The sequence below is a fragment of the Physella acuta genome, unplaced genomic scaffold (genome assembly GCF_028476545.2).
Source record: "Physella acuta isolate Inbredline_101_S28 unplaced genomic scaffold, ASM2847654v3 ptg000373l, whole genome shotgun sequence".
Classification (NCBI taxonomy): Eukaryota; Metazoa; Mollusca; class Gastropoda; family Physidae; genus Physella; species Physella acuta.
In genome coordinates, this window is record NW_026731892.1 from 280,393 (window position 1) to 307,202 (window position 26,810).

The 26,810-nt window shown below is 34.6% G+C and overlaps 3 protein-coding genes across 8 annotated transcripts; 2 read left to right on the forward strand and 1 right to left on the reverse strand.

The window, feature by feature from the left end:
• Positions 1–378: 378 nt before the first annotated feature.
• LOC131941798 (histone acetyltransferase KAT5) lies at positions 379–5,709 on the forward strand. Its single transcript, XM_059301323.1, has 12 exons — positions 379–428; positions 537–594; positions 1,109–1,174; positions 1,316–1,485; positions 2,323–2,436; positions 2,569–2,718; positions 3,564–3,647; positions 3,771–3,860; positions 3,949–4,089; positions 4,240–4,333; positions 4,623–4,785; positions 4,904–5,709. Exons 1-12 carry the CDS (start codon positions 405–407, stop codon positions 5,118–5,120), a joined length of 1,371 nt encoding a protein of 456 aa, XP_059157306.1. The 5' UTR covers positions 379–404; the 3' UTR covers positions 5,121–5,709.
• A 130-nt stretch (positions 5,710–5,839) lies between these two features.
• LOC131941799 (proteasome subunit alpha type-6) lies at positions 5,840–9,621 on the reverse strand. The gene is made up of 7 exons (XM_059301324.1): positions 9,419–9,621; positions 8,157–8,251; positions 7,925–8,006; positions 7,399–7,554; positions 7,124–7,302; positions 6,411–6,505; positions 5,840–6,123 (listed from the first exon to the last, which is right to left on the reverse strand). The coding sequence occupies exons 1-7, from the start codon at positions 9,492–9,494 to the stop codon at positions 6,066–6,068; spliced, it is 741 nt and encodes a 246-aa protein (XP_059157307.1). The 5' UTR covers positions 9,495–9,621; the 3' UTR covers positions 5,840–6,065.
• A 548-nt stretch (positions 9,622–10,169) lies between these two features.
• LOC131941797 (adenosine 3'-phospho 5'-phosphosulfate transporter 1) lies at positions 10,170–26,304 on the forward strand. Of its 6 annotated transcripts, XM_059301319.1 has the most exons (6): positions 16,526–16,550; positions 16,730–16,818; positions 22,990–23,203; positions 23,586–24,034; positions 24,324–24,557; positions 24,885–26,304. In XM_059301319.1, exons 3-6 carry the CDS (start codon positions 22,999–23,001, stop codon positions 25,320–25,322), a joined length of 1,326 nt encoding a protein of 441 aa, XP_059157302.1. In that variant the 5' UTR covers positions 16,526–16,550; positions 16,730–16,818; positions 22,990–22,998; the 3' UTR covers positions 25,323–26,304. The 6 variants fall into 6 exon arrangements, with proteins under 6 accessions (XP_059157305.1, XP_059157301.1, XP_059157302.1 ...); XM_059301322.1 differs by lacking the exons at positions 16,526–16,550; positions 16,730–16,818 and adding an exon at positions 10,170–10,231; XM_059301318.1 differs by lacking the exon at positions 16,730–16,818 and having other exon boundaries at positions 16,475–16,669.
• The last annotated feature ends 506 nt before the right edge of the window (positions 26,305–26,810 follow it).

Sequence of the window (26,810 nt, forward strand, 5' to 3'; positions counted from 1 at the left end):
AATATGGTTGGTGTTTTTTTTACTATCCCGGTAATTGAAAAGTTTATTTGACACGTAACAACTGCAATTACAAAATTACAACTATATTCTAGATATTCAGTTATTTAAATATTATGGAATTGATCGTGTAAGCAGCAGCCAACGTATCATTTGAGAAAGCGCCTTTTAAGTTATATGGACTGATTGGACTTTTTTCTTAGGCCGATACATGACAAATATATTCACACATCTTTCGTTTGATGATTAAATTATAGTTCAAAAACATGTTATAATGCTACTGTACCAATTTCATTATTTTAAAATAGCTTATCTAAGACATTGACAATTTTACAAATTATAATATTTGTTTGACATGTTTTTCGATTTGTTCGTTCTAGATTATCTGGCAATTACGCAGCGTCAAAATGGTGAACATGGCGGAAGGGAAGGTAAAACCATCACAAAATAGTGCTTTATTTTATTATATGGACTAACTTTTCGATGAAAAACTCTTTCTATAACAATAAAGTTAACATTTTAAATTAATTTTTTCTCAGGTTGAAATAACTGAGGGATGTCATGTCCCAGTATTATTACCCAACGGCGATGGGTGGCGTAAGTCCATTTTATTTTATCTTGTTATGTCCCTTTGAAGCCTGATTTTTTAATAAAGAAAAGTTCAAAACTAGGCCTAATCAAAATTATTAGATTTAGTTTAGCCTCAATTATCCACAAGTTTTTGAAAACATAAATTATTTAAGGTTTTGCCTAAACACTTGTTTTAGTTTTAAATGAAACTTCTGTAGGCCTAATTGTTTTATTACCATTGCTCAGGGCCTTAGGCTTAACTAAAACTTAAAACTAAGCTGGTTTTTTAAATTATAAAATACAAGTGTAGGCCTAACTAATCTAATGAATTAGCCTATAACTATCAATAGTAATAGTATCAATATTGAATATATTCAATATAACTTTAGTAAATAAAGTTGCTATAAAAGTAGGGCTTAGTAGGGCCTACAGGCTATTGAATATTGTTTTTTTTTGGCACAGAACTGTTATAACTGCTGGCTATTTTATTTATATTACTAATACAACTAAAAAAAATCAAATTTGTATTTTTCCTCTTTAGATTCTGCTGAGGTTCTTAGTATCAAAGATAATGGAAGACCCCTTTACTACATACATTATGAAGATTGTGAGTTAAGTTGTTGCTAAATTTAAATATTGAGGTTCTTATGTGTCGGCAGTTGAAATGTTAAGCTACAGATTTAAACATTGTCAAAACAGTTTTGAACATTTAGATTAGCTCATTTTTTAACAAAAACTTTCTCGACAGATAATAAACGCCTGGATGAATGGGTTCCGTTGGAACGTATGGATTTGTCTAAACTTGAACAACCTAAAAAAGATGTTAAAACACCTGTTAAGAAAACAGACACTGCTGTTGTGACTACTTCACGATTAGTCAATGGGGGCTCCAGGCCTGAAAGTCCAGAAAGAGAAATAGTAAGCTGGTAGAACTTTGGTCACTGTCAATTTTATTTTAAGATCTGTTGATCCTAAATTCAAATGCTGCATTACATTTTATCAGATCCAATAAAATAAATTTAAAATAACAAAAAACTATGGATACTACTGGACCTGTTCTACACCCTGATGGGAGCAAACTTCTCATTTGCTATAAACTAATGAAGTAAACTCTCATGATGTCTACAGAGATTTCCTGGGCTGGGTTAATCTTTAAAAAATCTCAACTGTTGAATTTGATTTATTGTCCAAGAATCACTTTACATTAAACCTTAATTCAGAACAAGCAAATAAGTTCTCATGGGCCTATACCAAGTGATTTTAATGAGATATACTTTTAGATGCACTGACATTTTCCCAAAGGGTTATAAAACTTAATGAACATCTTTATAATGTTTACTGTTTCCTTGATCGTCTGTGGACATTATGAATGACTGATACACTATCAAGCACATGTTATTGATACCATCCTCACAATATAGTCAATTAAATTTAATCACATTAATCGAAAAACGTACTTTATTCTTGTCTTGGTCCTATTTTCAAAATATCAAAGCATTACACACTCCCTTACAAACGCTACCCAGAGCTAATTCTGCACTAGTAACATGAGTTTTTCTGGCCGAACTTGACTTAGTCCTTTTTACTCTGTATTGATCTTTAGGCCTTAACCTATATCTTTCACTTTTCTGCCTGAATGGTTATCTTTTAATCCTCAGGTTTCATCACAAAAGCTTTACCTTCAACAAAGTAATAATGTAAAAAAAAAGAATTTGTGGAGACTTATTGTTGAATAGTTTTTTTTTTTTTTTTCAGTATGAAAATGGTACTATGCAAAGTTTGGGGCTAAGTAATTCAGGTGCAATGAAAGTACACATTGGTGCTGGAGGAGGAGTGTTTGCAAACAGAAAAAGAAAACTGGATGAAGATGTTAGTAAAAACATGTATATTTTAAGAAAATTATAATGTTAAAAACGAATATTAGTTCTTACAAGATGTGTAATTAAAGCATTTTATACAGTCTTAGAATGCTTTTTTAAATATACTCGTGTTTTATTCAAGACTGATTCACAAGACGTTCCAACAGCACCTAGACAAACTGGCAGTATGGTTGCACATCATGATGATATCATAACACGAATGAAGAACATAAATCTTATTGAATTTGGTAGATGGCGAATTAAGCCATGGTACTTTTCTCCCTATCCACAGGTAAACTCTTTCAGTTAAATATTTGAATTACTGAGAGCAATAACTTGACGATGGTAAAAAAAAATTTATTTACCCTTTACGGTCCATGGCATAAAAATTATTTTACTTCCCCTATGGCCAGGCAAAAAGACAATGCATTTTTCAGCACTTGAACTTTAAAAAAAAATATTTTTAATACTCACATACATTAAAAATAAATTTTTAAAAACATACACAAAATTGGTCTAAGTTTATTAAGTGTGAGGTTAAATAGTATAATAGTTAGTTTTAATTTCACTAATTTTATTGCCCGTAATTTTTGAAAAAAAATTATAGAAAACAAAATGCTGGTGATAAAACAACAGCAGAAAATGTAAATAAAACTCATTATTTCCCGCTTCCGCTGGTTTCTTCAAAATCTCGTTAGTACATAGTCCAGGTGACTGCACTGTACCAAACAAAAAAATCTCTGGCAACAGCTGGCACTTAGGAGTGTTAATGGTTAAACTTGTCTGACAGTGAACTTTTCAAATATTAAACTACATTTTATTTTTAATGTTTTGAAAAGTATAAATTTAAGTATAAATTTTTAAAAATTTTGACCATGAGAACTAGCTTATTATTAAATGTTTTTAAAATATTTTTTGTGGGACAGCATAGTTGAGAGTTGACCATCTCTAGACTACCCAGCTCTGGCTAATACCTTTTGATAAGCTTCAAAAATAGGGTGCTAGTTTTTCCTTCATCATGTTATAGCAATTCGGGGGGGGGGGGGGTGTGGAGCATTTCCAAATGTAAATCAATTCATTTACTTTTATAAAAGTTTATTGATTACACTTCCAATAAAGCTATGCTATCTTTTTTAGGAACTGACATCTTTACCTATTTTATACATTTGTGAATACTGTCTAAAATACCTCAAAAGTGCTAAATGCTTAGAGCGGCATCTAGTAAGTAAACTTAATATTAAAAATGTTATTGGTTTATTTCTTTTATTTTTAACCCGAAATTAATGTTCATATTTACTAAATTTTTAACATTAAAAATTGATTTAATTTTCAATTTTCTGAAAGGCAAAATGTTTGTATAAACATCCTCCAGGGAATGAAATCTATAGAAAAGACAAGCTATCTGTGTTTGAAATAGATGGGAGAAAGAATAAGGTTTGTAAACAACAGCTGTCAATACATTTAAGTGCTACAACAATTAGTATCTCCAGCCACATAAAAAAACTTTACTTTTTTATTTCAGCAATATGCACAGCATCTTTGCCTTTTAGCAAAATTGTTCCTTGACCACAAGACTTTATATTTTGATACAGACCCATTTCTTTTTTACTGCATGTGTGAACAAGATTTAAGAGGCTACCATTTAGTTGGGTTTTTTTCTAAGGTATGTCATAGGAATTTTAAGGCTTGTTTAAATACTAAATTTAAGAAGAATCAACTACTGAATAGACCTACTTGTTCCAAGTAGGCCTATATCTACTAACCACGCCCTTAGCCTGCTTATTTAAAATATAGATATTTTAATATCTCACAGGAAAAAGAATCAGCTGAAGACTTTAATGTGGCCTGTATTTTAACACTACCTCCTTATCAACGAAAAGGATATGGCAAACTATTAATTGAATTTAGTAAGTACTAGATTTATAAATTCCTGTTAAGCCCATGAGTAGCTAAAGGCTGCATCTACACCTCACCACCTGACTCGTTGACATCTCTTCTCAGAGTGTGCCCAATCCATCCTCATTTGCTAGCTTTAATATCCCTGTCTATCAGCTGTTATGTGATTTGCCATAGGTCACTATCTTGTAAAAAAATTGTGAAATTATTTTAGTTATTTTAAGAATCTTTTCATACAACGTTTCTGTCAAATCATAGAATGGTATGATTAAATCAAGCATTTTTGTTATTATTATACAGGTTATGAATTATCAAAAGTAGAAGGAAAAACCGGTTCACCTGAAAAACCCTTGTCAGATTTAGGACTTCTGTCATATCGTAGCTACTGGTCACAAACAATATTAGAAATTTTGCTCAACATGAAACCAAATGAATCTGGAGAGAGACCTTGTATCACAATAAAGTAAGCTTTTCTTCAAATGTTTTTTGTTATTTTTAATTAGAAAAAATGGAAGCAATAAATTGTTTGCGCTAATAGCAAAGATATTTTCACATTTCCAATTTTTACTTTTAAATTACAGTGAAATATCAGAGTTAACAAGCATAAAAAAAGATGATGTCATATCTACTCTGCAACATTTGAATCTCATAAACTATTATAAAGGACAGTATATAATAACCCTCTCCGAAGAACAAATTCAGACACAAGAAAGAGCAATGGCAAAAAGGCCAATAAGAATAGACCCAAAATGTCTTCATTGGCAGCCTAAAGATTGGAGTAAACGGGGGAAATGGTAGAAGCAGCTTTGGAATTTAAACCATGAATATTTTTAGAATAAATTCAGCAGACAAGGAAGGTAGTTCAGGATATGTCATTCTTACATCAAATTATGGAATCTCATGAATCAAAATACTGTTTGAGTAATAAGTAGTAAATTATAATTAAGCGTTGCTTTTTTAAAATGATAGGATGTGTAATCATAGCATCTATGTGAGGTTAGAACAAATGGCAGCTTTGTAAATAGTATGTGTTTCTGTGAAAATGCTACAACTAAGGATAGCCACATAAAATTAAATATATAAAAAAATAGAATCTTGTACTTTTTCAAAAAGATGTGGGTTGGGGGAGGAGGTTAGTGCAATAAAGGTAATTCCCATTGTTCATGATTTTAAAACATTGAAATGATCTGGGAATTTAATTATTTCTCTAATAGACATGTTAGTATTAAAGTGTAGGCTATATCAGCCCTTTTGTAAAAAAAAAATTAAATTGCTGATAAAATGTGTGAATATGAGAATGTGTACGAGTTACAACTAGAAAAATGTAAAAAGAATTTGTAAATATAAATGTCATTGTCTTGTCCCTCAATAAATGATTTTCATATTGCTCAGGATTTGATATTTTATTTTTAAGCTGTATCGAATGTCCTCACAAAAAAAAAACAAGAATTTTCAGTAACAAATAAAAAAAAAATCATGCTATATCATTCAAAAGAACAAACATCACACAGCAAACAACATTCAAAGCTTTATTGTTCTCTAACTTTACAATAGCAAAATTAAAACAGACAGAATAAAGGTTTGTTATACATTTATGTTTATTAAAAAAAAAATTGTATTTATAATCATCTTCTCCTTCAGATAAACAATTAAGATACACACTGGTGTGTATAGTTGGAAAAATGACAAAACAAATGAACAAGTGATGAGAAAAAATTAACTTAAATGTGTGACTAATTTCCATTAATCCTTTTCTGCAATTGATGCTAGGTAAACATCTGTTTCATTATCAGCTAGTACCCTGTTAAAAAAAAAAGTAAAATTATTTAAGAAATTTCAATATTCTTTTCTGGGTAAGAAATGGGATATTTATTCTATGTTTTATCTTAAATATATCAGCAATGTATCCATCCGGATAAAATTCTAATAAGCTTTTAATATAAAAAATAGTATGTGAAAGTTAAGAGCATAAGTTATTAGCAACATAATAAGTAATAAAGAGCATTCTGAAGATTTAGTTATTTTCACAAGCTCTGTTAGTGAGTTTAATACTTAATATAAATAATTAAGCATTCAAAGCAAAAATACCTGAATTTAGGGTTATCCTTTGATACTATTCCAACTTCAATTTCTGATGCTTTAAAGTCAGCTGACAAAACTGTTGACAAGCAGGTAATGGCAATCTGGCAGAAAGTAAAATTACAAAATTGTATCATACATATTCCAACTAATACAATTACTTGTAACTGCAAAGCAATCAATTACACTGCCAAATGGGTAGTACCTTTCTCAGTAATAAGATTGTAAATACAGACGAAGTAAGAAAATATTCCTTAAAGTTTTCGTTGTATCACTTCTTGTAAATTTCTTACTATTCAATAATGCTTTAATAAAATTATGGTCCATATAAATAGTGAAATTAAAATAAATCAAGATGACTGCTGATGAATCAGACAAGCCTTTTAATGGGAACAACTTCGCAAGGCAAGCGTTACTCTGGAACCCAGAGGGGAAAAGAAAAGTAAGCCGACCTGAGAAGTCATGGAAGGAGAGGCTTAAACAGAGCTGCCCAAAAAAGATTCTTGTGCAGAGGTATAGCTGCAGTGCAGGTTTTTACTCTTAGGGGCTTCAAGACTCAAACATCGTAAACCAAGACTATTTTTCATGTATGTTGCTAATTGAAAACTTATTTTTGAAAAGCATTATAGCTGGAAAAAATGTTTGTCGTCATTTTGCTTGGCCCAATGGGAAGTAAAAATTGTAGTTAATGCCTAGAGTTAAAGGGTTAAAAAGTATACTACCTCTACTGCTTCACTATCTGTAAATTCATTCTTTTTCTTGATTTTTTTCTCCAAAAAACTGTTAGCTTCAAGCTGCTTCACTCCTGCTGCAGTAGCTTTGAACCCACAATAATAACCAGCTGGGTCAGTCTTGTATACTTGTGGACCATTTTCCTCATCATACCCAATTAGAATCATACCTATAAATATTAATAGCATACAGAATATTTGTAATTACAGGTTAACTACAGATTTTTCCTTTGACTAGCATTGACTGGAGAAAAATATAAACTCACAGCAACCAAGAGGTCTCATCTCTGCACTTTGTGTGTAAACTTGGTTAATGTCAGCTATCCTTTTACACAGCATATCTACTGGAATATCATAACCAAAATTGTATTTCCACTTAGCAGCCTCGTAACGAGCACGCTGAACTTGAGATTTGCTGTCAGCTGTGAAATAATTTTTTTCCCCATTGGACAGATTAGATTTATTGTAAATACAACTTTTATATCTAATTTACTTACAACTGATATAACATTAATAAGGTGACACTAAAATAGTGATTGCAATGAATCTGTATTCCTCAATGCCATGGAGATAAGTGAAATAATTGGTAGCACCAGGCAATAATTAGTAATACAAATATTAAACCTAACCCTACTTGAATTACGTTGCCAAAAAAGGCTAAAACATTCTTGTCAAATAAGATTTATTTAAGTAAAAAAACAACATGTAATGCTAAATCAATAACAACAATACTGAGTTGAAATAAATGAAATAATTAGTATTACTGGCAACAATGAATAAACTGAACAATACCTATCATTCCAGTCATGACACACCCTATTGTGTCTGTAAGTCTGTAAAGGTGTGTTACAGTTGTAGAATCCAACAATTTGTCCTGAAATGAGATATACATCCAAGTTTTCACTATCATTATCAAACAAAATCAGTTAGGTAGGGCCTAAATTCCTTTTGTTTTCAAGTTAACAGCTTAGACTTAGAGCCTATTTTAAAAAGAAAACCTCATTTATAAAGATAGTTTACATACTGGAACTTTCTTTTGTGTTACTACAACAGCATTATCTTTGCCTCTAACAGCTACTGAAGTTAATCCTCCTTGGTTGATAGCTTTAAAAGCATATTCTGAAAAGCAGACAAAGTATTTATATATTATAAGCCAGTTATTTAAAAAGCTTAAAATTTGCAAATAATAGTAGCCCGTCTTACTAAATTTTAAATTAAGTTATTCCTGAATGCAACCTATTCTATTTCTAATTATATCAATAAGCCCTATAAGATTACTGCTGTTTAGTCAGTCGTTAGCAACAAACATTTTGATTTGTATTTTTTTTTACCATTTGTTTGAGCTAATTGAAAATTTAAAGCCATTTAGGTCTTCGAAGTGACTATGTGTCTCGCAGAGCGTGGCCCGCAATGAAGTGACTACGCATATCGCAGGTTGAATTAGCCATGTTTGTGTGTGATCGAAAATGCTTACTTTTTCCCTTTGAGTTCGAACCCAGGGTTAGTACGACCAGTACTAGTGTCTTCTTAACATTTTATTTTTTTCATATTGAAAATATGACGATTTTTTTTAAAATAAAATTTCCAAACATTGCTCACTGGTGTTATTCCTTGCTTACGTTTACTATCCCATGAGTGAAAAATCCCACCACAGTCGGCAGGTTCACTGAGTTCAGCAGGCCTATAGCATATAATAATCGCACCCACTACTGGCACTATACTGTTTTTTTCACAAGTACTAGACTAGATCTAGATTCTTAGGTGTTGAAATAAAACACTTAAACTAGATCTAGATCTATGTCACCATTAAATTGCTAAGACAAAAATCGGGCATTAGGCCTACTGGTATTTTTTTTTTTGGATCGCGTGCCACCAAGCATAAAGATTTTGCGTAATGCGGAACGAACCGCGCAAATGCGGCCTTAGGTCTTTAGGTCTACTTACCTTTAGTAATTAGTTCTAGTCACATAACTAGATCTAGCTTCTGGCTATTATTTTAGAATGTCAATATTTTTACTTAGCTGTCCTAGACTAGATTAGTGATTAGGCCAGGGGCCTACCTTTTTTTTTTTTAAATCTGCATGGGTAACAGTAACACATGCCAAAAGATGTTAATTTTTTAATTGGAATTCTGACAGAAACTTTTACACAACAAAACACTATTTAAAATCCAGTAGGCCTACTGATTAAAATTAAATTATTAAACTTAACCAGAAGTCTGACTGATGTTATTGTTATCGGAAACAGGCATTCTCAGTCACAATCAAGTTCAAGACAGATACATACCAACTTGATACAGCCTTCCCTCGGGCGAAAATATCGTAATAAATCTGTCAAATCCAGCACTACTTCCTCTTGACATTCTTTTCTGTAAAATCCGTATATTTTTTTTTCTAGATCTATTAATTAGATCTAAATTGTATCCAAATAATTCGCTTACTATTTTTACTCCGGTGACTAGGCTAAAACAAATTGGGATTTTTAAAAACGTTAAAGTTTTAGCCAGCGGTTAAAATAAAGATTGAAGTAAAATGAAAAATGTCTTGAAATGATTTTACGCCATTACTTTTTTACAAATAATTTTTAAAAATCTTTCAACAAGCTTAGTTAATTTTGTTTGTTTGTATTTTAACACATTTATTTTTTCTTCAATTTGACTTGATTTGGTACGTAATTTCTTTTTCTAGATTCGTTTTTGCATTTTTTTAATGCCAGGTTGTCTTTGCGTTTGGATTTTAAAACGTTAAAATAATTTGTATTAATTATTGGAAAATGAAATTTATAGTAAGCCCTAGTATAGAGTCTAGGCATAATGTTATAATTTGACATTCTTCTAAAAATTTAACTTAATCGATCGACAAAATATTATTATCAATTAGACATATATATGCCCTTTATTAATTGGTTTCAATTTGCAGGCAGCATTAAAATCCTTTTATTTACCTCTAACTGGCTAGTCCATGGCCCGAATTAATTTTTATTTTATTTTTGTTTAGACTTTACTAATATAGATATCTAGATCTAAATCTAGATCTAGATCTAGACGTACTTACAATATCTAGATTCTAGATCTATTTCCAGTTTATTATTAACTAGAGAGTAAGTATTTTATTTTTGTAACGAATAGGGCGAGGGTGCATCAACTAAAGTTATGTGTGTAGGCTATGTGTGTAGGCCAGGCTAAAGATAAAGAAGGAGTAAAAATGTTAAAGAGTAAAAAAAGTTAAGTGAAGCAAAGACACACAGTGTTGTGTTAAATAAAGGCTAAAGCCAAGCAAACAAGTAAGTTAAAATATTAAAGATAAAGAAAGATTGATTGATGATTCTTGGGCAGATGAGGCTCGTTAGCTGGGGACAGCCACTCTTCGAGGAGAGACAACTCCAAAATCAAACAACTCCTGCCTTGTAGTAATGTAGTTTGTTCTTGGTTGGACCACAAAGGCTATGGAACCAAATCCAAAAAGAAAAGCAGGCTGAAATCTGAGTCAATGGCCTCAATGACGCATAACCAGTTGCCACGTATACTTGTGTTGGAGGGGGATCCATTCCAACACTAAAAATTTAGAACGAAGAAGAAGAAGATTGATGATTGATTGGCATTTTGATCATTTTGGTAAAATAATTTCTATTTAACACAGAATGATAAAATTTACATAGAATCGTGAAGAGGATCTGCCAATCAATAAATTAAAAAAATTATTATTTAAGGCCCAGTAGTTTTTTTTATATAAATATGTATTTGGATGATATTTCGAGTCGTCCCTTTAAATCACGGTCAGAACGCCCCCCCTCCCCCCCCCCGGCATGGCCTCAACCAACCGGCAAGCTTGTTGCATTGAGTTAAACATAAACTCAAAAACAATAGTATAAATTCAGTCGGTCAGGCCACATATGACGTCACGCTCGTAGGGGGGAGGGAGGGTCAGTAATATACTCTATGTTGACAGTTCATACAAGATTTTGGAAAAATTATCGATGTTTTAAGTAAATGTCGCTCATGAGATCTTTTACATATTTTAGCAACCAAAGCTTTTATGAAAGACAGCAAATTAGTTTTATTTTCTTATTTTCAGTGCATTTAAAAAAGCTTGTTGCTATAAAGGTTTTTAATAATTGTTTTATTTATTTTTAAACTTCTATTTCTTCTTTAAGAGCCTGAAATACCGATATAGTCTTATTGTAAATTTTGATTACCAAGCTGAATAGGTAATCAAATTATCATTTTTTCACTCAAGACTTACTGACAAGATTGCAAAATGTTGAGGCTTATCAAACAAAATCTAATTTGAGTTCCTGTGTTGTTTTTTTCCCAGATTACTATATTTTCCCTTATAATCCACATACATTCCAAGAAAGTAAAAGAGTAAAGTAAACCTAACCAAGAATGTTTTTAGGGTTTTTAGATCAATGAAAAGTAAGGTGCACATGAGGCACCCATGTGCTTTCAGTTTCCAAGTTTTGAATGTCAGTAAATCACAATTTTACATTGACAATCATTAAGGAATCTCTTAATGTTTTTACTTTCTCATATATCCTACAGTGTATAGAGGAAGTATTTTGATCATGCACGAAAATGAAATGAGATTTTGGCAGTATTTTTTTCTGTTTTTACACCTCCATACTATATTGTATATGGGACGTAGTGGTCTAGCGGTAGACAGCTGGACTGCTAACCCGTCTCTAGTTCGAATCCTGGTTCAAGTCAGTAGACCGCCCCTGAGTCTACCCAACTCTGATGGGTACCAAACTCACGTAAGGCGTCGTAAGGGAAAGTAAAGGCAGCTGGGCATAGTGCTGACCACACTATCTCTTCATATGCCGAGGTCACAGAAACAAGTGAACTCTACTTCACTTGCCCTATAGACCCTCAGGTTTGTAAAGGGAACTTTACTTTACTATATTGTATAAGGAATACAAATGTATTGTAATTGTGAAAACAATCTAAATGCGATATTGGCAAATGCTATAACTTTTTGGAGCCGGAAAAACTGTGTGTCTATATAAATCATGATAACCTGAGTACCGTTTCAAATATGTTCATGAAATTTAAATATAGGTATATTATCAATTTGTAGTTTTTTTTCTGGTAACTGGGTACAGTAGTCACTCTTTTACCGGTTTCTCAAAAGGCTTTACCTTTAGCCCGGGGGTTAGATGAATAAAATTTTCGTATATAAATATTAGATTGTATGCACATATTTCTATCAACTTTTGAAAGTTTTCTGGTAACCAGATATGGTACTGTACTCTATTTCCATGTGGCCATGACAACTTGAGTATTGTTTCAGTTAGACAGAAGAAATTTCATGTATAAGTACAAGATGTTATACTTGGATCACCCTCGGATTTGTTGTGACCTCTAAAATACAGAAGATGTACTTTACTCTATTTCTGGTTTCTAAAATACAGGAAATACATTTCAGGTAGTGGATGAAATTTCATACAGAAGCAGCTGATCTTTTTCTTTTGATTCCTTCAAATTTTTAATGATTTCTGATTACCAAAAGTAATGCTCTATGTTTTTCTGTTTTCTAACAAAAACATAAGTATTTGCTAATTTGTCCACATCTATTTTTGTGTGCTGGTGTTTTATATCACCACGTTTCCACTTAAGACATGTCTAGAAAAAAATTCGCAATAAGTATCAAGTTCTAATAAAATTATCTATGGCGAAGTTGGGTTTTTTTCTGGACGTTCATGGTATATATGTCCAAGAAATGTTAATATTGTTTTCTCAACAGCAAAAAAAAGTGGTTTTTGTCACAAACTATTTCAATAGCTGTCTATACTGGAAATGATGTCCCAATCCTTTTTGTTATTATAAAAGAAAGTTTAAGGGAGATCACTCCAGCTTTAATTTTTATGACACCCCACCACCACTAAATAGCCTGCCTCTGCCTCTGACAGAATCCTATATATTAAGTATTGATCTTATTGATTCTTTGTAATAATAAACCCTCCCATTTATCATTAATGGGATCTTTTGTAAAATTGTACAGCACTCTAGTTATTAGTAATAGCTGATTGTATGTGTTAAAAATATAGTTCTGCATTTGTCTTTACATCTGATGCAACTAGTGTGTACATTTGTCTTTACATCAGACCCAACTAGTGTGTGCACATATCTTTACATCTGACCCAAATAGTGTGTACACATATCTTTACATCTGACCCTACTAGTGTGTACATTTGTCTTTACATCTGACCCAACTAGTGTGTACACATATCTTTACATCTGATCCTACTAGTGTGTACATTTGTCTTTACATCTGACCCAACTAGTGTGTACACATATCTTTACATCTGACCCTACTAGTGTGTACATTTGTCTTTACATCTGACCCAACTAGTGTGTGCACATATCTTTACATCTGACCCAACTAGTGTGTACACACATCTTTACATCTGACCCAAATAGTGTGTACACATATCTTTACATCTGACCCTACTAGTGTGTACGTCTGTCTTAACAACTGACCCAACTAGTGTGTACATTTGTCTTTACATTTAACCCAACTAGTGTGTACACATATCTTTACATCCTACTAGTGTGTATATTTGTCTTTACATCTGACCCTACTAGTATGAACATTTGTCTTTTCATCTGACCCAACTTGTGTGTACATATATCTTTACATCTGACCCAACTTGTGTGTACATATATCTTTACATCTGACCCAACTAGTGTGTACATTTGTCTTTACATCTATACCAACTAGTGTGTACATCTTTCTTTACAGCTAGACCCAAATAGTGTGTACATGTGTCCAGTGGCGTAGCTAGCGTAAGCAAGGCATAGGGCCCAAGGCTAATACAGTGTTTCTTCCAGACTTTTTTCTCCGGGGGTGGAGGGGGGCGGACACTAGTAAAAGTGTATGTTTACTATATAAAATCCATCTCGTTCGGGAGGGGGGGGGCGATAGACCCCCGAATAGATGCCTGGAAGAAACTCTGGGCTAATAGGGGCCCTTTTCCCTCTTTAAATTTTTAGAACTTTTAAATTGGAATTGTAACATTTGTATTATAAAAATAATTTTAAAAAGAAAACGAAAATCCAGTTTCTTTTCTACTGTAGAAGTAACAAAAAATCCAAAAAGGCCCCAAGACCTTTGTAACTGGGGAGGGGGGGGGGAGTTGTACAAGGCCCATCGGTATTAATAACACTATAGGCATTGTTGCGCTGTCGGGCAAGCCGTTGAGATAATTAGCCTATAAATAAACTTAAACATTGATTTTTTTTGTGAGATTGGCATTCGGCACCCGCAAATTTATAGGCATCGCTAAAAACTCTCTACCCCTCCGCCACAAACCTGAACCCTTTCCCCTCTTAACTCTGTCCTCGCTGAAATTCCACCCATTCATGATTACAATCGAGCCATTTTTTTTAACCGTGGACAGTGTTTTCACAACAACTTACGTCCAAAATGTGTCAATGTTTTTTTTTAGTTTTAACCTTAATCACAATTTGTTTGTTGATCTAATTTATCTCCAATCAATATGCCGCTACTTAAAGATTTTTGTTTGTCTGCCTCCTTGTCCTTTATGCATTAATACCAAAACGAGCCAATCGCCAAGAAACATTGGGAAGTTGTTTAGAATAGTTCAGACAAACCTCTACTGACCGTGAAATTTCCTACCACAACCCCATACATGAGGAGCAGTGTCTCTCCCCTCGAAGAGAAGCCAGAAAGAAACTCTGACTCCTGCAAAGTTTTCTGCCATTAATTTTTCTTAAATTACGTTCGGAGAGCAGCCCCTTGAAAGTAAGGCGATTCGGTTTGCCACCCTAAGTTTCCCAGCGGCTTTCTTAGCACCTGTGGACAGTTTATTGAGTGTTCTGCACAAGGGGTCAGGGTTACTGCTTAATTCAACGGTCAAACTGCACAGTTGCATCAGCCGGCGCCCCGGGCTCCCCCCCCCCCCGTGAGCACTACGGCGCATACACTTGTTTTAATGAGCGCCATGCCCTAGGGATACGGAGGGCTACTATAATCAATGGCTAAAGAAAATAAAAGGTGTCCTCCAGCCACCTCAGCAGTAGTATACAGTTGGTCTCCCCAAGTCTCTCCATTATGATGCTGTTATGAAACAAGTTGTAGATATGCCCTTTTGGTCAGTAACTTCGCCATCCTAAGTATCGAACACGCAGAAGCAGCTTAAATGGACTTCAAGGAACATATTAATCACTTTGCAAATGTATAAGAAAGAAAAAAAAAAGACAAATCTAAACAAATCATGAGCAACTTTTTAAAATTTGTATTTTTGTTGGTGGCTTCACAAGGTTCGATATCACCCGTTTCGTTTAGTGAGTGTCACCCCCACCCCGTTTAACATTTGCATTTCCGGTGGAGTGTTACCCCTCTCCTTAATATTTTATTATTTTCACTGACTAAAACATTGTTTTGACAGTAAATGTTACGAGTTTTCGTCATGGTGTCACGCCTAAATTGTGAGGCCCCCGCCTTGTGTAGCTACTGTGTTAGGTTACTTAAAGGTTACAAGCTTACAGTTAATTTGTTAGTTTTTTTTTTCATAAAAGTGATATAAAATCAAAGGTATTTTACGCTACGGGCACTGCATAATTATACCGTATAAATACACAACTATGGACGTATAGAATACACAATTTACAGATTAACGTATGGGGCTCAATAATAATTTTTGCATACGGGCCCGAAAATCCTAGCTACGCCACTGCATGTGTCTTAACAACTGACCCAACTAGTGTGTACATCTGACCATCTAGTGTGTACATGTGTCTTTACATCTGACCATCTAGTGTGTACATGTGTCTTTATATCTGACCCAACTAGTGTGTACATTTGCCTTAACAACTGACCCAACTCGTGTGTACATATTTTTTACATCTAGGTCCAACTTGTGTGTACATCTGATGTGTACTCGTCAGATTAATGCAAGTGTCGCATCATTTTTTAAAGGCTGTGCCCCTGTTTTTCAACCAAACTAGTGTGACATAAAACCAATATCTTATTTTTATTGAGTAGGAGCAGCTCCCCCCCCCCCCCCCCCCCAGCTCACCGTTTGCAAACAAAAATTCTTCGTGCTTTTTGCAGCCAGTATGTTTGTGAATGTGTTTATACGTTTATACACATACAATACGAACAATAGTCTGCCCGTTGTAGCAATATGCGCTAATATGTGAATGTATCTAGATATAGATCTAGGTCAATCTTTGTTGATACGCTCATATGCCGTGCATAGATTTGTAAACCTAGAGTTAACGCCCGTGTGCGGTGTCGTCGATGGCAATCGTTATATCGACGTTGAAATTGGTGCAATAACTAACGGAGGTGTTTTCAGCGATGATTGACGGCTACCTACCAGGGCATGTGACATTGATGTATGTCTGATTTATCTGCTGGATTTTGCCCCGGACATCGAGTGTATTAGAAATCTAGTAGATGTTTGGTTTTATAGCATATATATTTCTTTATTATTATTATTTTTTTTTGCTTTGATATATATCTAACTGAAGTTTGAAGTCATTGATACGCCTATCCCCCAGCAAATAGTTGGGTGAGTATTGTTTTATTTTGGTCATTGCTACATGAGAATCTCAAAATTCTCATCTTACAGGTTTGATGTGGTGCTGTATGACTAGTACTGTAGTAGGGCCAAATGCTGTCGTTTAACTCTTCATACACTTGTATGGAGGTAGTTTGCAGGTTGGTCATACATTTGTTTGCAGGTATTTTGTAGGTTGGTCATACATTTGTATAAGGTAGTTTGCAGGTTGATACTTGAGAAATCGCGCCATAGCAGAGGCGTAGCGATGGGGAGGGGGGTATACGACCTTAGGGGGCGCCAAAATGGGTTGTAAAAACAAATATCATTTTAGCTGCATTTTTGCAGTTTGAGGGGGGGGTGCAAATTGAAAATTTGCTCCCGAGGGGGGCGCAAAATTGAAAGTTTATCCCCCCCCCCCGGGCGCCGGGAAGGGCCTCTGCGCCATAGGCAGGGTGAGGGTTGTTGATCAGGAGCGTGAAGGGGCGCAGGGAGAAGGTTATGAATATATGAGCTGGTTGTTTGCGTGGCATAACGCGCAGCGGGTAACCCAGTCAAACGAATTAATGAACAGCTTCACAGCGGAATAGCCGTGTTACCTAGATCTAGTACTTTTATTGAGGCGGCTTATCTTTCAGAGGTAAAGCGGTGTGTGTAGTGACAAATTTGGTGTACTTTACCGGCTTTCATGGTGATGTGTTTTACTACCTTTATTTATGGTGGTGATGTGCCATAGTATGTACTTGGTTGTGTGCTTTAGTACTTAAAAGGTGGTGTGTGTGTTCGTTAAATAATTAATACTATAATAGTAGTTTAAAATAACAGTGTGTTAGTAGTTGTAACAATCGCGACTACGATATAAAGCTGTACTTACTTCCAACTAAAGTATAAACTCAATGATACGCCTGTAGTTGGGAGAGTATGGCTTTATTTTGGTGGTAGTAACATGGGAGTCTACAGTCACCTATAGACTGATGTACGTGAATTTTCAAGTCATTCATTTAAAGAGTTATAATGTGGCACTTGTATTCTTCTTCAAGAGAATCAAGAGGTTGTCCATCGCCTGAGTCGGTTTGTTGTATCCACTCATCGCTGCCCGCCCCACTCACCTTACGCACCTGCAGCATGATGTGAATCATAGAATTGATGATTAAATTAATTGTCAAGGGATCGTACATTGATCCACTATAAGAAAAAACGTTTAGTCAATCCAACTGAAAATTGTCATAATGAACCAGGGTTCGTAAATTATGAAATTAACATATCACGCGAATTCTAATTCCATCAACCGGTTGTAAATAGCAGATAGTTGCTCTAGTGGACGAAGGGAGGGCTTTGTATCTGGTCCGTCGCGACCCATGCCCACTTTCATCACCCGTTGGCCACGACAAATTAATTAATTAATTAATTAAAAGCGGTCTGTTTTTTATCACACGTGCTACAAGTGCCGTACATGCTGCTGATACAAATATATGTGTATATGAAGTGAACACGTTGATGTCTGCTTGTCACAAGTGATGGTGCCGTACACAGCAGTTTGTTGTCTTTACTAGAGTTACCGAACCTGCTGTAGGCTGTGTGAGACACGGGCAAATATTTTGTGTACGTGATGTACGTGATGCTTTTTTTTTTTTATCTGAATTTTTTTTTAAAGCATTTTTTTTTTGTATTTTAGAGTCGCTGATTTAAAAAAAAAACTACGTAATTCGATAGCCTTGTGTTTACGTCAATTGCTTATCGCCAGGGAACTGCGTGTAGTTGAGAAAAATTCTCGCTCTTGTAGTCGATATAATTCTTATGATGTCACGTAGTTTGCGGAAATATTTGCCAATAATTCAAGCGTCAAGTTTACAGTCTTTTTTTATGAAGTATTTATTAGTTTACAAACTGTAAAACAACACGTTTGTTCAACAGCGCATGCTAATGTGTAATTATTATTACCGTGCGGTCCCGCTTGAATGCACATAAAGTGGGCGTCGCCAGGATATCCAGCTTAAACTGTGTAGGCCTAACGGTTGTATTTGTAAACACCTTTTGTTACATTGGTAATTTCAAGTTGTTGGGGGGGGGGGGGGACCTGCATGTTTAGGGTCGGAATCGACAACAGCACTTGTGCTACAGCACATGTGCGTGTATTGTGTGCTTGATGGTGAGATGCTAACGACTGTAGCTTCATGTTACAGCTGTTCATTTCTATGTGCTGTTGTACAGGGGACTGACTGGTAAATGTCATCTTTTTCAGTAGTCTGTTGCTACAGCCTTATGCAGGGGACTGGCTAATGTCATGTTTCAATTAGGACTGGCTAATGTCATGTTTCAATTAGGACTGGCTAATGTCATGTTTCAATTAGGACTGGCTAATGTCATGTTTCACTGAGTGAGGACTGGCTAATGTCATGTTTCACTGAGGACTGGCTAATGTCATGTTTCACTGAGTGAGGACTGGCTAATGTCATGTTTCACATGGGACTGGCTAATGTCATGTTTCACTGAGGACTGGCTAATGTCATGTTTCACTGAGTGAGGACTGGCTAATGTCATGTTTCACAGGGGACTGCTTAATGTCATGTTTCACTGAGTGAGGACTGGCTAATGTCATGTTTCACTGAGTGAGGACTGGCTAATGTCATGTTTCACTGAGTGAGGACTGGCTAATGTCATGTTTCACAGGGGACTGCTTAATGTCATGTTTCACTGAGTGAGGACTGGCTAATGTCATGTTTCACAGGGGACTGCTTAATGTCATGTTTCACTGAGTGAGGACTGGCTAATGTCATGTTTCACTGAGGACTGGCTAATGTCATGTTTCACTGAGTGAGGACTGGCTAATGTCATGTTTCACATGGGACTGGCTAGAGTCATGTTTCACAGGGGACTGGTTAATGTCATGTTTCACTGAGGACTGGCTAATGTCATGTTTCACTGATGTCTGGCTAATGTCATGTTTCACTGATGTCTGGCTAGTGTCATGTTTCACATGGGACTGGCTAATGTCATGTTTCACTGAGTGAGGACTGGCTAATGTCATGTTTCACTGAGTGAGGACTGGCTAATGTCATGTTTCACTGATGTCTGGCTAATGTCATGTTTCACAGAGGACTGGCTAATGTCATGTTTCACTGATGTCTGGCTAATGTCATGTTTCACTGATGTCTGGCTAGTGTCATGTTTCACATGGGACTGGCTAATGTCATGTTTCACTGAGTGAGGACTGGCTAATGTCATGTTTCACTGAGTGAGGACTGGCTAATGTCATGTTTCACAGGGGACTGCTTAATGTCATGTTTCACTGAGTGAGGACTGGCTAATGTCATGTTTCACAGGGGACTGCTTAATGTCATGTTTCACTGAGTGAGGACTGGCTAATGTCATGTTTCACTGAGGACTGGCTAATGTCATGTTTCACTGAGTGAGGACTGGCTAATGTCATGTTTCACATGGGACTGGCTAGAGTCATGTTTCACATGGGACTGGCTAATGTCATGTTTCACTGAGGACTGGCTAATGTCATGTTTCACTGAGTGAGGACTGGCTAATGTCATGTTTCACTGATGTCTGGCTAATGTCATGTTTCACAGAGGACTGGCTAATGTCATGTTTCACTGATGTCTGGCTAATGTCATGTTTCACTGATGTCTGGCTAGTGTCATGTTTCACATGGGACTGGCTAATGTCATGTTTCACTGAGTGAGGACTGGCTAATGTCATGTTTCACTGAGTGAGGACTGGCTAATGTCATGTTTCACTGATGTCTGGCTAATGTCATGTTTCACAGAGGACTGGCTAATGTCATGTTTCACTGATGTCTGGCTAATGTCATGTTTCACTGATGTCTGGCTAGTGTCATGTTTCACATGGGACTGGCTAATGTCATGTTTCACTGAGTGAGGACTGGCTAATGTCATGTTTCACTGAGTGAGGACTGGCTAATGTCATGTTTCACTGATGTCTGGCTAATGTCATGTTTCACTGATGTCTGGCTTGTGTCATGTTTCACATGGGACTGGCTAATGTCATGTTTCTTAGGGGACCGGCTAATGTCATGTTTCACAGGGGACTGGCTAATGTCATGTTTCACTGAGGACTGGCTAATGTCCTTTTCACAGGGGACTGGCTAATGTCATGTTTTTAGTCACCTGTTTTTTTGTGGAAATAGTTTTACAGTGACCTGTTGCTTCAATTTTAAGCTTGACAACAACTTATTGCCTGGGCTAGTACGTCTACAGTTGGTTATGAAAACACTTTATTAGAGAGGTCTATCTGTTAATTTATTCTTCAATTGTGCTGTAAAAATAAGTCCATATTGTTACAATGTATACATAATGGATTTTTTTGTTACAATCCTTCACCACCTGGATACCACACATCTGTTACAGATGGCAGTTACTTGATAGGGTTGTATTAGACATGTTGGCAAATGTTACTGCACTTCCCGGTCAACAACTGTAATTGGAAGAATCAACTTTACTTGATTATTCCAAGCTAGTTCTAATTCTTCATTTGCTCACCATCTTTGGATACAACATTTTTCAGGCCTCTTCACTTAGTTTTCAACATCTTTAGTGAAACCATACATAAAGAAGTGTAAAATCTCAAGGTGGTAGACATTTTATTCTACTTTTGCCAAATGACTGACCCTTTCTCTGAAGATCAGAGCTAAGGTTGTCCAGTCAATTACTGACTTAATCTTTTGATATGAGACCATAATAACATTTAGGCCATTTAGGTCATTTTTTGTGGCTACATAGTGTAAGCATTTAAACTAACATGTAATTTGCCACTAGTTTTCTCTACTTTAGTAATGTGAGTGTAAATGTTAAACAAGTTCACTCACTCGCCACTGTTAGCTGGAAGTTGATGACTCAGCTTGTTGCTTACAGGATTGAAAAACTCTTCTACATTTAACAATTTTTAGGATAGAAAAAACTCCCTGACCCCCTAAACAATAGTTTAGGGTAGAACATTTTTCTGCTACCCTAAACAAAATTCAACAATTTTATTTCTCTGTTGATCTTCTTTTTTAATTTCTTACATAAATTAAGACATAAACAGTTCATTTTTTACTTTCTCGTATATACGAAGTATAGAGAAAGTCTTGTAATCGTGCAAAAAAAAAAAAATCGAGATTTTTACAAATCTCGACGTTTCACACCTCACTGATACGAAAAAACATAATTTTGCAATCTTGTCCGTATGTCTGTGTGTCTGTCTGTGTGTCTGTGTGTCTGTCTGTCCGTGTGTAAACACGATAACTTGAGTACCGTTACAGCTAGGTTCATGAAATTTCATATAAGTATTTAATCAAAATCGTAGATCCGTATCAACTTTTGAGCGATTTCCGATAACCGGAAGTGGTACTTTTCCTACTTTGAATTTTTCAAAAGCCTATAACTTGAGTACTATTTCAGATAGATAAATGAAATTTCATATGTAAGTAAAAGATCTAATTCTCTACCTTCTATTAAATTTTGAGTCATTTCCGTTGACTGGAAGTAGTACTTTACGCTACTTCCGATTTCTCAAAAAACTAATGTAAATTTTAAAAGTACTAATAATATTGCGCACCATTATGCGCTTTTTTATTTGGCGTTCACTTGGTGTGCAATTAATTTGTCTACGAGATTTTATTCTATTTTTAAAACTTTAAGTATTTAAAATGGATTAAAAATCATGTCTATAGCCCGAGTTCCCATCCCCTGTTATTTTATATAAGAATATTCGAGAAAGTTTAGGGGAGATCACTCCCGGTTTATTTAAAATTCACTACAGAAATTACCTATTTTTACTATATAAATATTAGTTCACTTCTCTATCACAGAAAATGCTTCTTTTTAAAATTGTAACATTTATCCAAAGTATTGAATTTTTAGGCTCAATATTAGGGTGTGACAACAGTTGTGAGCAAGGGGGGAAAATCAATGAAGTGAAATATATGCTATGGATGCATCATGAAATAGCTAACAGTGTAGTTATTGGTCAAATGTATAAAGTGCTACAGCTTAAGATTATTTATTGACCTTATTGATTAAGTATAAGCTGTGTGAGTTTATTGCCTTTCATATTACTTATGAGCCACAGCTACTGTTGGATGTGATCTTAGCTCCCATTTTGTAAGCTTGGGCTGTGCAGATGTTTTAACATTGATGTGGAAATTATTGTAGTAATGATTGTAGTAATCTGATAACTGTGTGTTTATATTCACAATTGTTACATACACTCCAGTGGCCTACCATACAATTCATGATCAAATATTGTTTGTGTTTATATTCACAATTGTTACATACACTCCATTGGCCTACCATACAATTCATGATCAAATACTGTTTTTCCAGGAGTCCAGAATGAGGCTGCTCTTGTTCATATCTGTTGTTGTGGCTGGTGCACTGAGTGAGGAAGTTGAAAGTACCAAAGACATTGTTCAGGACAATTGGACTGATTTTTGGGTTGTTCGGCTGTCATTAAATTTGTTGGGATATGCAACTATATTTGTTCCAGGGTTTCTGCTCATCAGACATTTTAGAAGAATAAAATATAATGAAATAGCAGGTAAATCTTTAAAAAAAAATTCTTTTTGTCTTTTCATAACTTTTTACTTTTTTAAATGTATAAATTTTGGATTCCTCAAAAGAGTTTTTTAGAAAACCAACACCATTTGGAACAGGGTGTCTGTATTTTTCTCTGAAACTTTTTTTAAATTCAAAATTATTTTTTATTTCCTTCCTAAAACTAATGGTCTAATCTTTTATAAAAAGTTAGTTTGCGCTTTTTAAAAATCTGTATTCGTTAAGGACAATTATTTTAAAGCTGCAATCTTTATAAACATTTTTAACTTATTTAGCCATATCTTGACTGTATTATTTTTAAACCTAAGCTGTTTTTGTTTTGTTTTTGACTCACTAAAATTAAAACAATGTCTTTTTTGAAACAGCTCCTGGTTGTCTTCAGAACTTTATTGTACTGTGTGTGTTTGGGAAAGAGCAACATGTCAGCCTTGAAGAGGGCAATGCCCAAAAATCTGGCACGTCATCAACACCTGTTAAAGTGGAAGAACCTTTCAGCAAACGTGCTATCCGTCTGTTAATTTGTGTGGCTGGACTTCAGATATCTTATCTTACATGGGGTGTGCTACAGGAGAGGATTATGACTATTGAATATGGACAAAATGGAACAAATATTGGAGAATTTTTTAAAGATTCACAGTTTCTTGTTTTTATAAATCGTATTCTAGCTTTTATAATGGCTTTAATTGTGATAATGTTTCGCTCTCAACCACCCCACACTGCACCACTGTACAAGTACTCCTTTAGCTCCTTTTCTAATATCATGTCTTCCTGGTGCCAATACGAGGCATTAAAGTTTGTCAGCTTCCCAACACAAGTAAGTCATGCTGGTTATTGCTATTTTACTAGGGTTAGTTTAAGATCAAAGTTTTTCTGTAATTTGGTATCAGGAAAAAATAAAAGCATATTATATAAAATTGGCAATGGAATCAATTGTAACATTGTCATTATTTCTAAAGTTGTTAGTTTAAATAAGATTTGTATTCTAGCAATTCTGACAGCTTGGGCTGTTTAAAACTGCCATTTAAAACTATACAGCTAATAGAATCCTATGTGATAAATTGAATGTAAAAATATTACTTTCTTTTTATAATGTTCTCTTGTAGGTTCTGGCTAAGGCATCCAAGGTGATCCCAGTGATGTTGATGGGCAAAGTAGTCTCCCATAAAACATATCAGTACCATGAGTATGCGACAGCCATTATGATTTCTGTTGGTCTCTCCATGTTTCTGCTCACCAGTGGTGACGTCACTAGGCACAAAGACAGTGTAACAACTACATCTGGGCTAATTATGTTAATTGGCTACATGCTGTTTGACAGTTTTACGTCTAACTGGCAGGTAGGAATTCACGATAGTTTACAACTTTATAAGCAGTAAAATAGGTACCAGTCATGCAGAGGCGTAGCGACCCTTCCCGGGGACAAACTTTTCGATTTGCACCCCCCCCCCCCTTCAAACTTTTGATTTGCACCCCCCTCAACCTTTCAATTTATTTTTCCAACCCATTTTGGCGCCCCCTAAGGTCGGCGCCCGGGGACATATGTCGTCCCCCCCTCGCTACGCTACTGCAGTCATGTTGTGTTTGGGAGTCTCTGTTTACATTTATTTGGGTAACAGAGAAAGTAAATTAATGTAAATGATTAAAAAAGAAACTTGTTTATTTAGGGTGAACTGTTCACACAGTACAAGATGTCCAGCATCCAGATGATGGCTGGTGTCAACATGTTCTCTTGTCTTCTGACCAGCGTGTCCCTCATAGAACAGGGTGGATTCATTGACTCTGCAGCGTTCATGTTGAGGCATCCAGAATTTTTAATGGATGCCGTCATTTTAAGTATTTGTTCCGCTAGTGGCCAGCTTTTTATTTTCTACACCATTTCACAGTATGGAGCTGTAGTTTTTGTTATAATTATGACTGTCAGACAAGGTTTTGCTATTCTGTTATCTTGCATTATTTACGGTCACCCACTCACTTCAGTGGGCATTATGGGAATTGTAATATTATTTATCGCTCTGTTTTTGAGAATTTACGCTACACAACGTCAGAGAAATCTGAAAAAAACTGGTTTGGTCTCACATAGTACAAGCGCACAGAAAATTTGATGTTTATTTTTGAGAACTACTCAGTTTCATTGACTGCTCATGTTTATTGTTTGCTATACCTTATATACAGGTTTAAAAAAATAAACTTCCACATGTCACTGTTGTTTTTTTTTAAAACATGGTCATTTTCAATATTGTTTCCAGCCTTTGGAATTTATGTTTTCAAGAGGTTATTTTTAGCATCCCTTAGTCTTTGTAAATAAAAAATTTTGTTTTGTCACTCAAAGATGACTTAGCTTTTTTAACTATTCTTCATTATTATTCTTTAAGCATCTTATCTTAGAAGAAAATTAAAATGAAACAACAGTGGAAGACCTTGTTTAAGTGAGTGGACCAAAAAAGAAATAAGTTGAATTCAGGTTTTTTTTAAATAATGTTCTAACCCATTTGATGTAAGACACAGTTTAGTCTCATTATTAGTATTATAATACTATAATAATTTAGTATAAAGCTTGACTTGACGAAGTGTCTTATAGACTAGTAAATTTCAATCTAAAATAAAATGAATAGTTTAAATTGACTTCAGAAACATTTTTCTAGGAGTGCAATGGAATTAAAGTTTGGCTCCTCGTGCCTGATAAATTTACTGATATCTGTGTTGGACTGGTAATGTTGGACGTGCCCTACATTAGCACAAATTATCTCTGATGGACTTTTGTTTGAAACTTGTATTAAAATTTAAATATTGTCTGTTATGTTTTTCAGCTGTTACTTTGTAATCTCAATTTTTTTCAATCATTATTTTTGTTACACACTAGTCAGAAAAAATTTATAAACATTTTGTAAAGTTTGATCTGAAGTTTTATTGACAAATGTGTATGCAAATGCTAAAGAAATTGCATTTGTTATATTGAATGTATAATTTCAAACATTAATCATTTTTAAATAAAACTTAAATCAATTATAATTAATTTTTCAAATGTGATATTTTCAAAGTCAGTCCTAAAATATGAAAGATTAAAATAGGTTTGGTGCTTCCTAAATCTTTTAAATATTGTGATATAGTAGCTTGAATACGTATAATACTGGCAAACTTAAACCATGGATAAACCTGCAAACTTCATGGGGGAAGAAAAGGTTGCTTTTTTAAAACTAGTCTTTAAAATTTTATGTTTTAAATATTTTTTTTTTACTGTATTACAATTTGAAAACAAATATTTAAATCTTTGACTGGATACAAAATTCTAAAATAAATGACTGACTAAACAATCTGTTTATGGTCACATAATTTCTAAATTTACAATATAGAAAAATTTCTTGTGGTCAATATTTGAACATGACAAGTTACATTACTCGTTTTGTTTTCATGCAATGAAAATGTATTGCTTTAAAATGTATCTACTGTGTTGTGTTGAAAGCCTTAAAAATCTGAATGAACTTACACATTTTAATAGTATTATTGATGTTGAATTTTATTTCTAACAGCTTAGAATGCAAGTTGTATTATATGTTTAAAATTTTATAAATGGGATTTAGATCTGTAATGCA

Excerpts from the sequence above, each read along its gene's own strand:
- LOC131941798 (XM_059301323.1), top strand. The coding sequence starts at position 405 with ATGGTGAACATGGCGGAAGGGAAG. Across the intron at positions 2,719-3,563 it reads ACTTTTCTCCCTATCCACAG|GAACTGACATCTTTACCTAT; the intron begins GTAAACTCTTTC and ends TATCTTTTTTAG. Across the intron at positions 4,334-4,622 it reads CAAACTATTAATTGAATTTA|GTTATGAATTATCAAAAGTA; the intron begins GTAAGTACTAGA and ends ATTATTATACAG.
- LOC131941799 (XM_059301324.1), bottom strand. The coding sequence starts at position 9,494 with ATGTCAAGAGGAAGTAGTGCTGGATTTGACAGATTTATTACGATATTT. Across the intron at positions 7,555-7,924 it reads TGTCATGACTGGAATGATAG|CTGACAGCAAATCTCAAGTT; the intron begins GTATTGTTCAGT and ends ATTATTTCACAG. Across the intron at positions 7,303-7,398 it reads GATGAGACCTCTTGGTTGCT|GTATGATTCTAATTGGGTAT; the intron begins GTGAGTTTATAT and ends TAATATTTATAG.
- LOC131941797 (XM_059301322.1), top strand. The coding sequence starts at position 22,999 with ATGAGGCTGCTCTTGTTCATATCTGTTGTTGTGGCTGGTGCACTGAGT. Across the intron at positions 23,204-23,585 it reads AAAATATAATGAAATAGCAG|CTCCTGGTTGTCTTCAGAAC; the intron begins GTAAATCTTTAA and ends TTTTTGAAACAG. Across the intron at positions 24,035-24,323 it reads TTGTCAGCTTCCCAACACAA|GTTCTGGCTAAGGCATCCAA; the intron begins GTAAGTCATGCT and ends GTTCTCTTGTAG.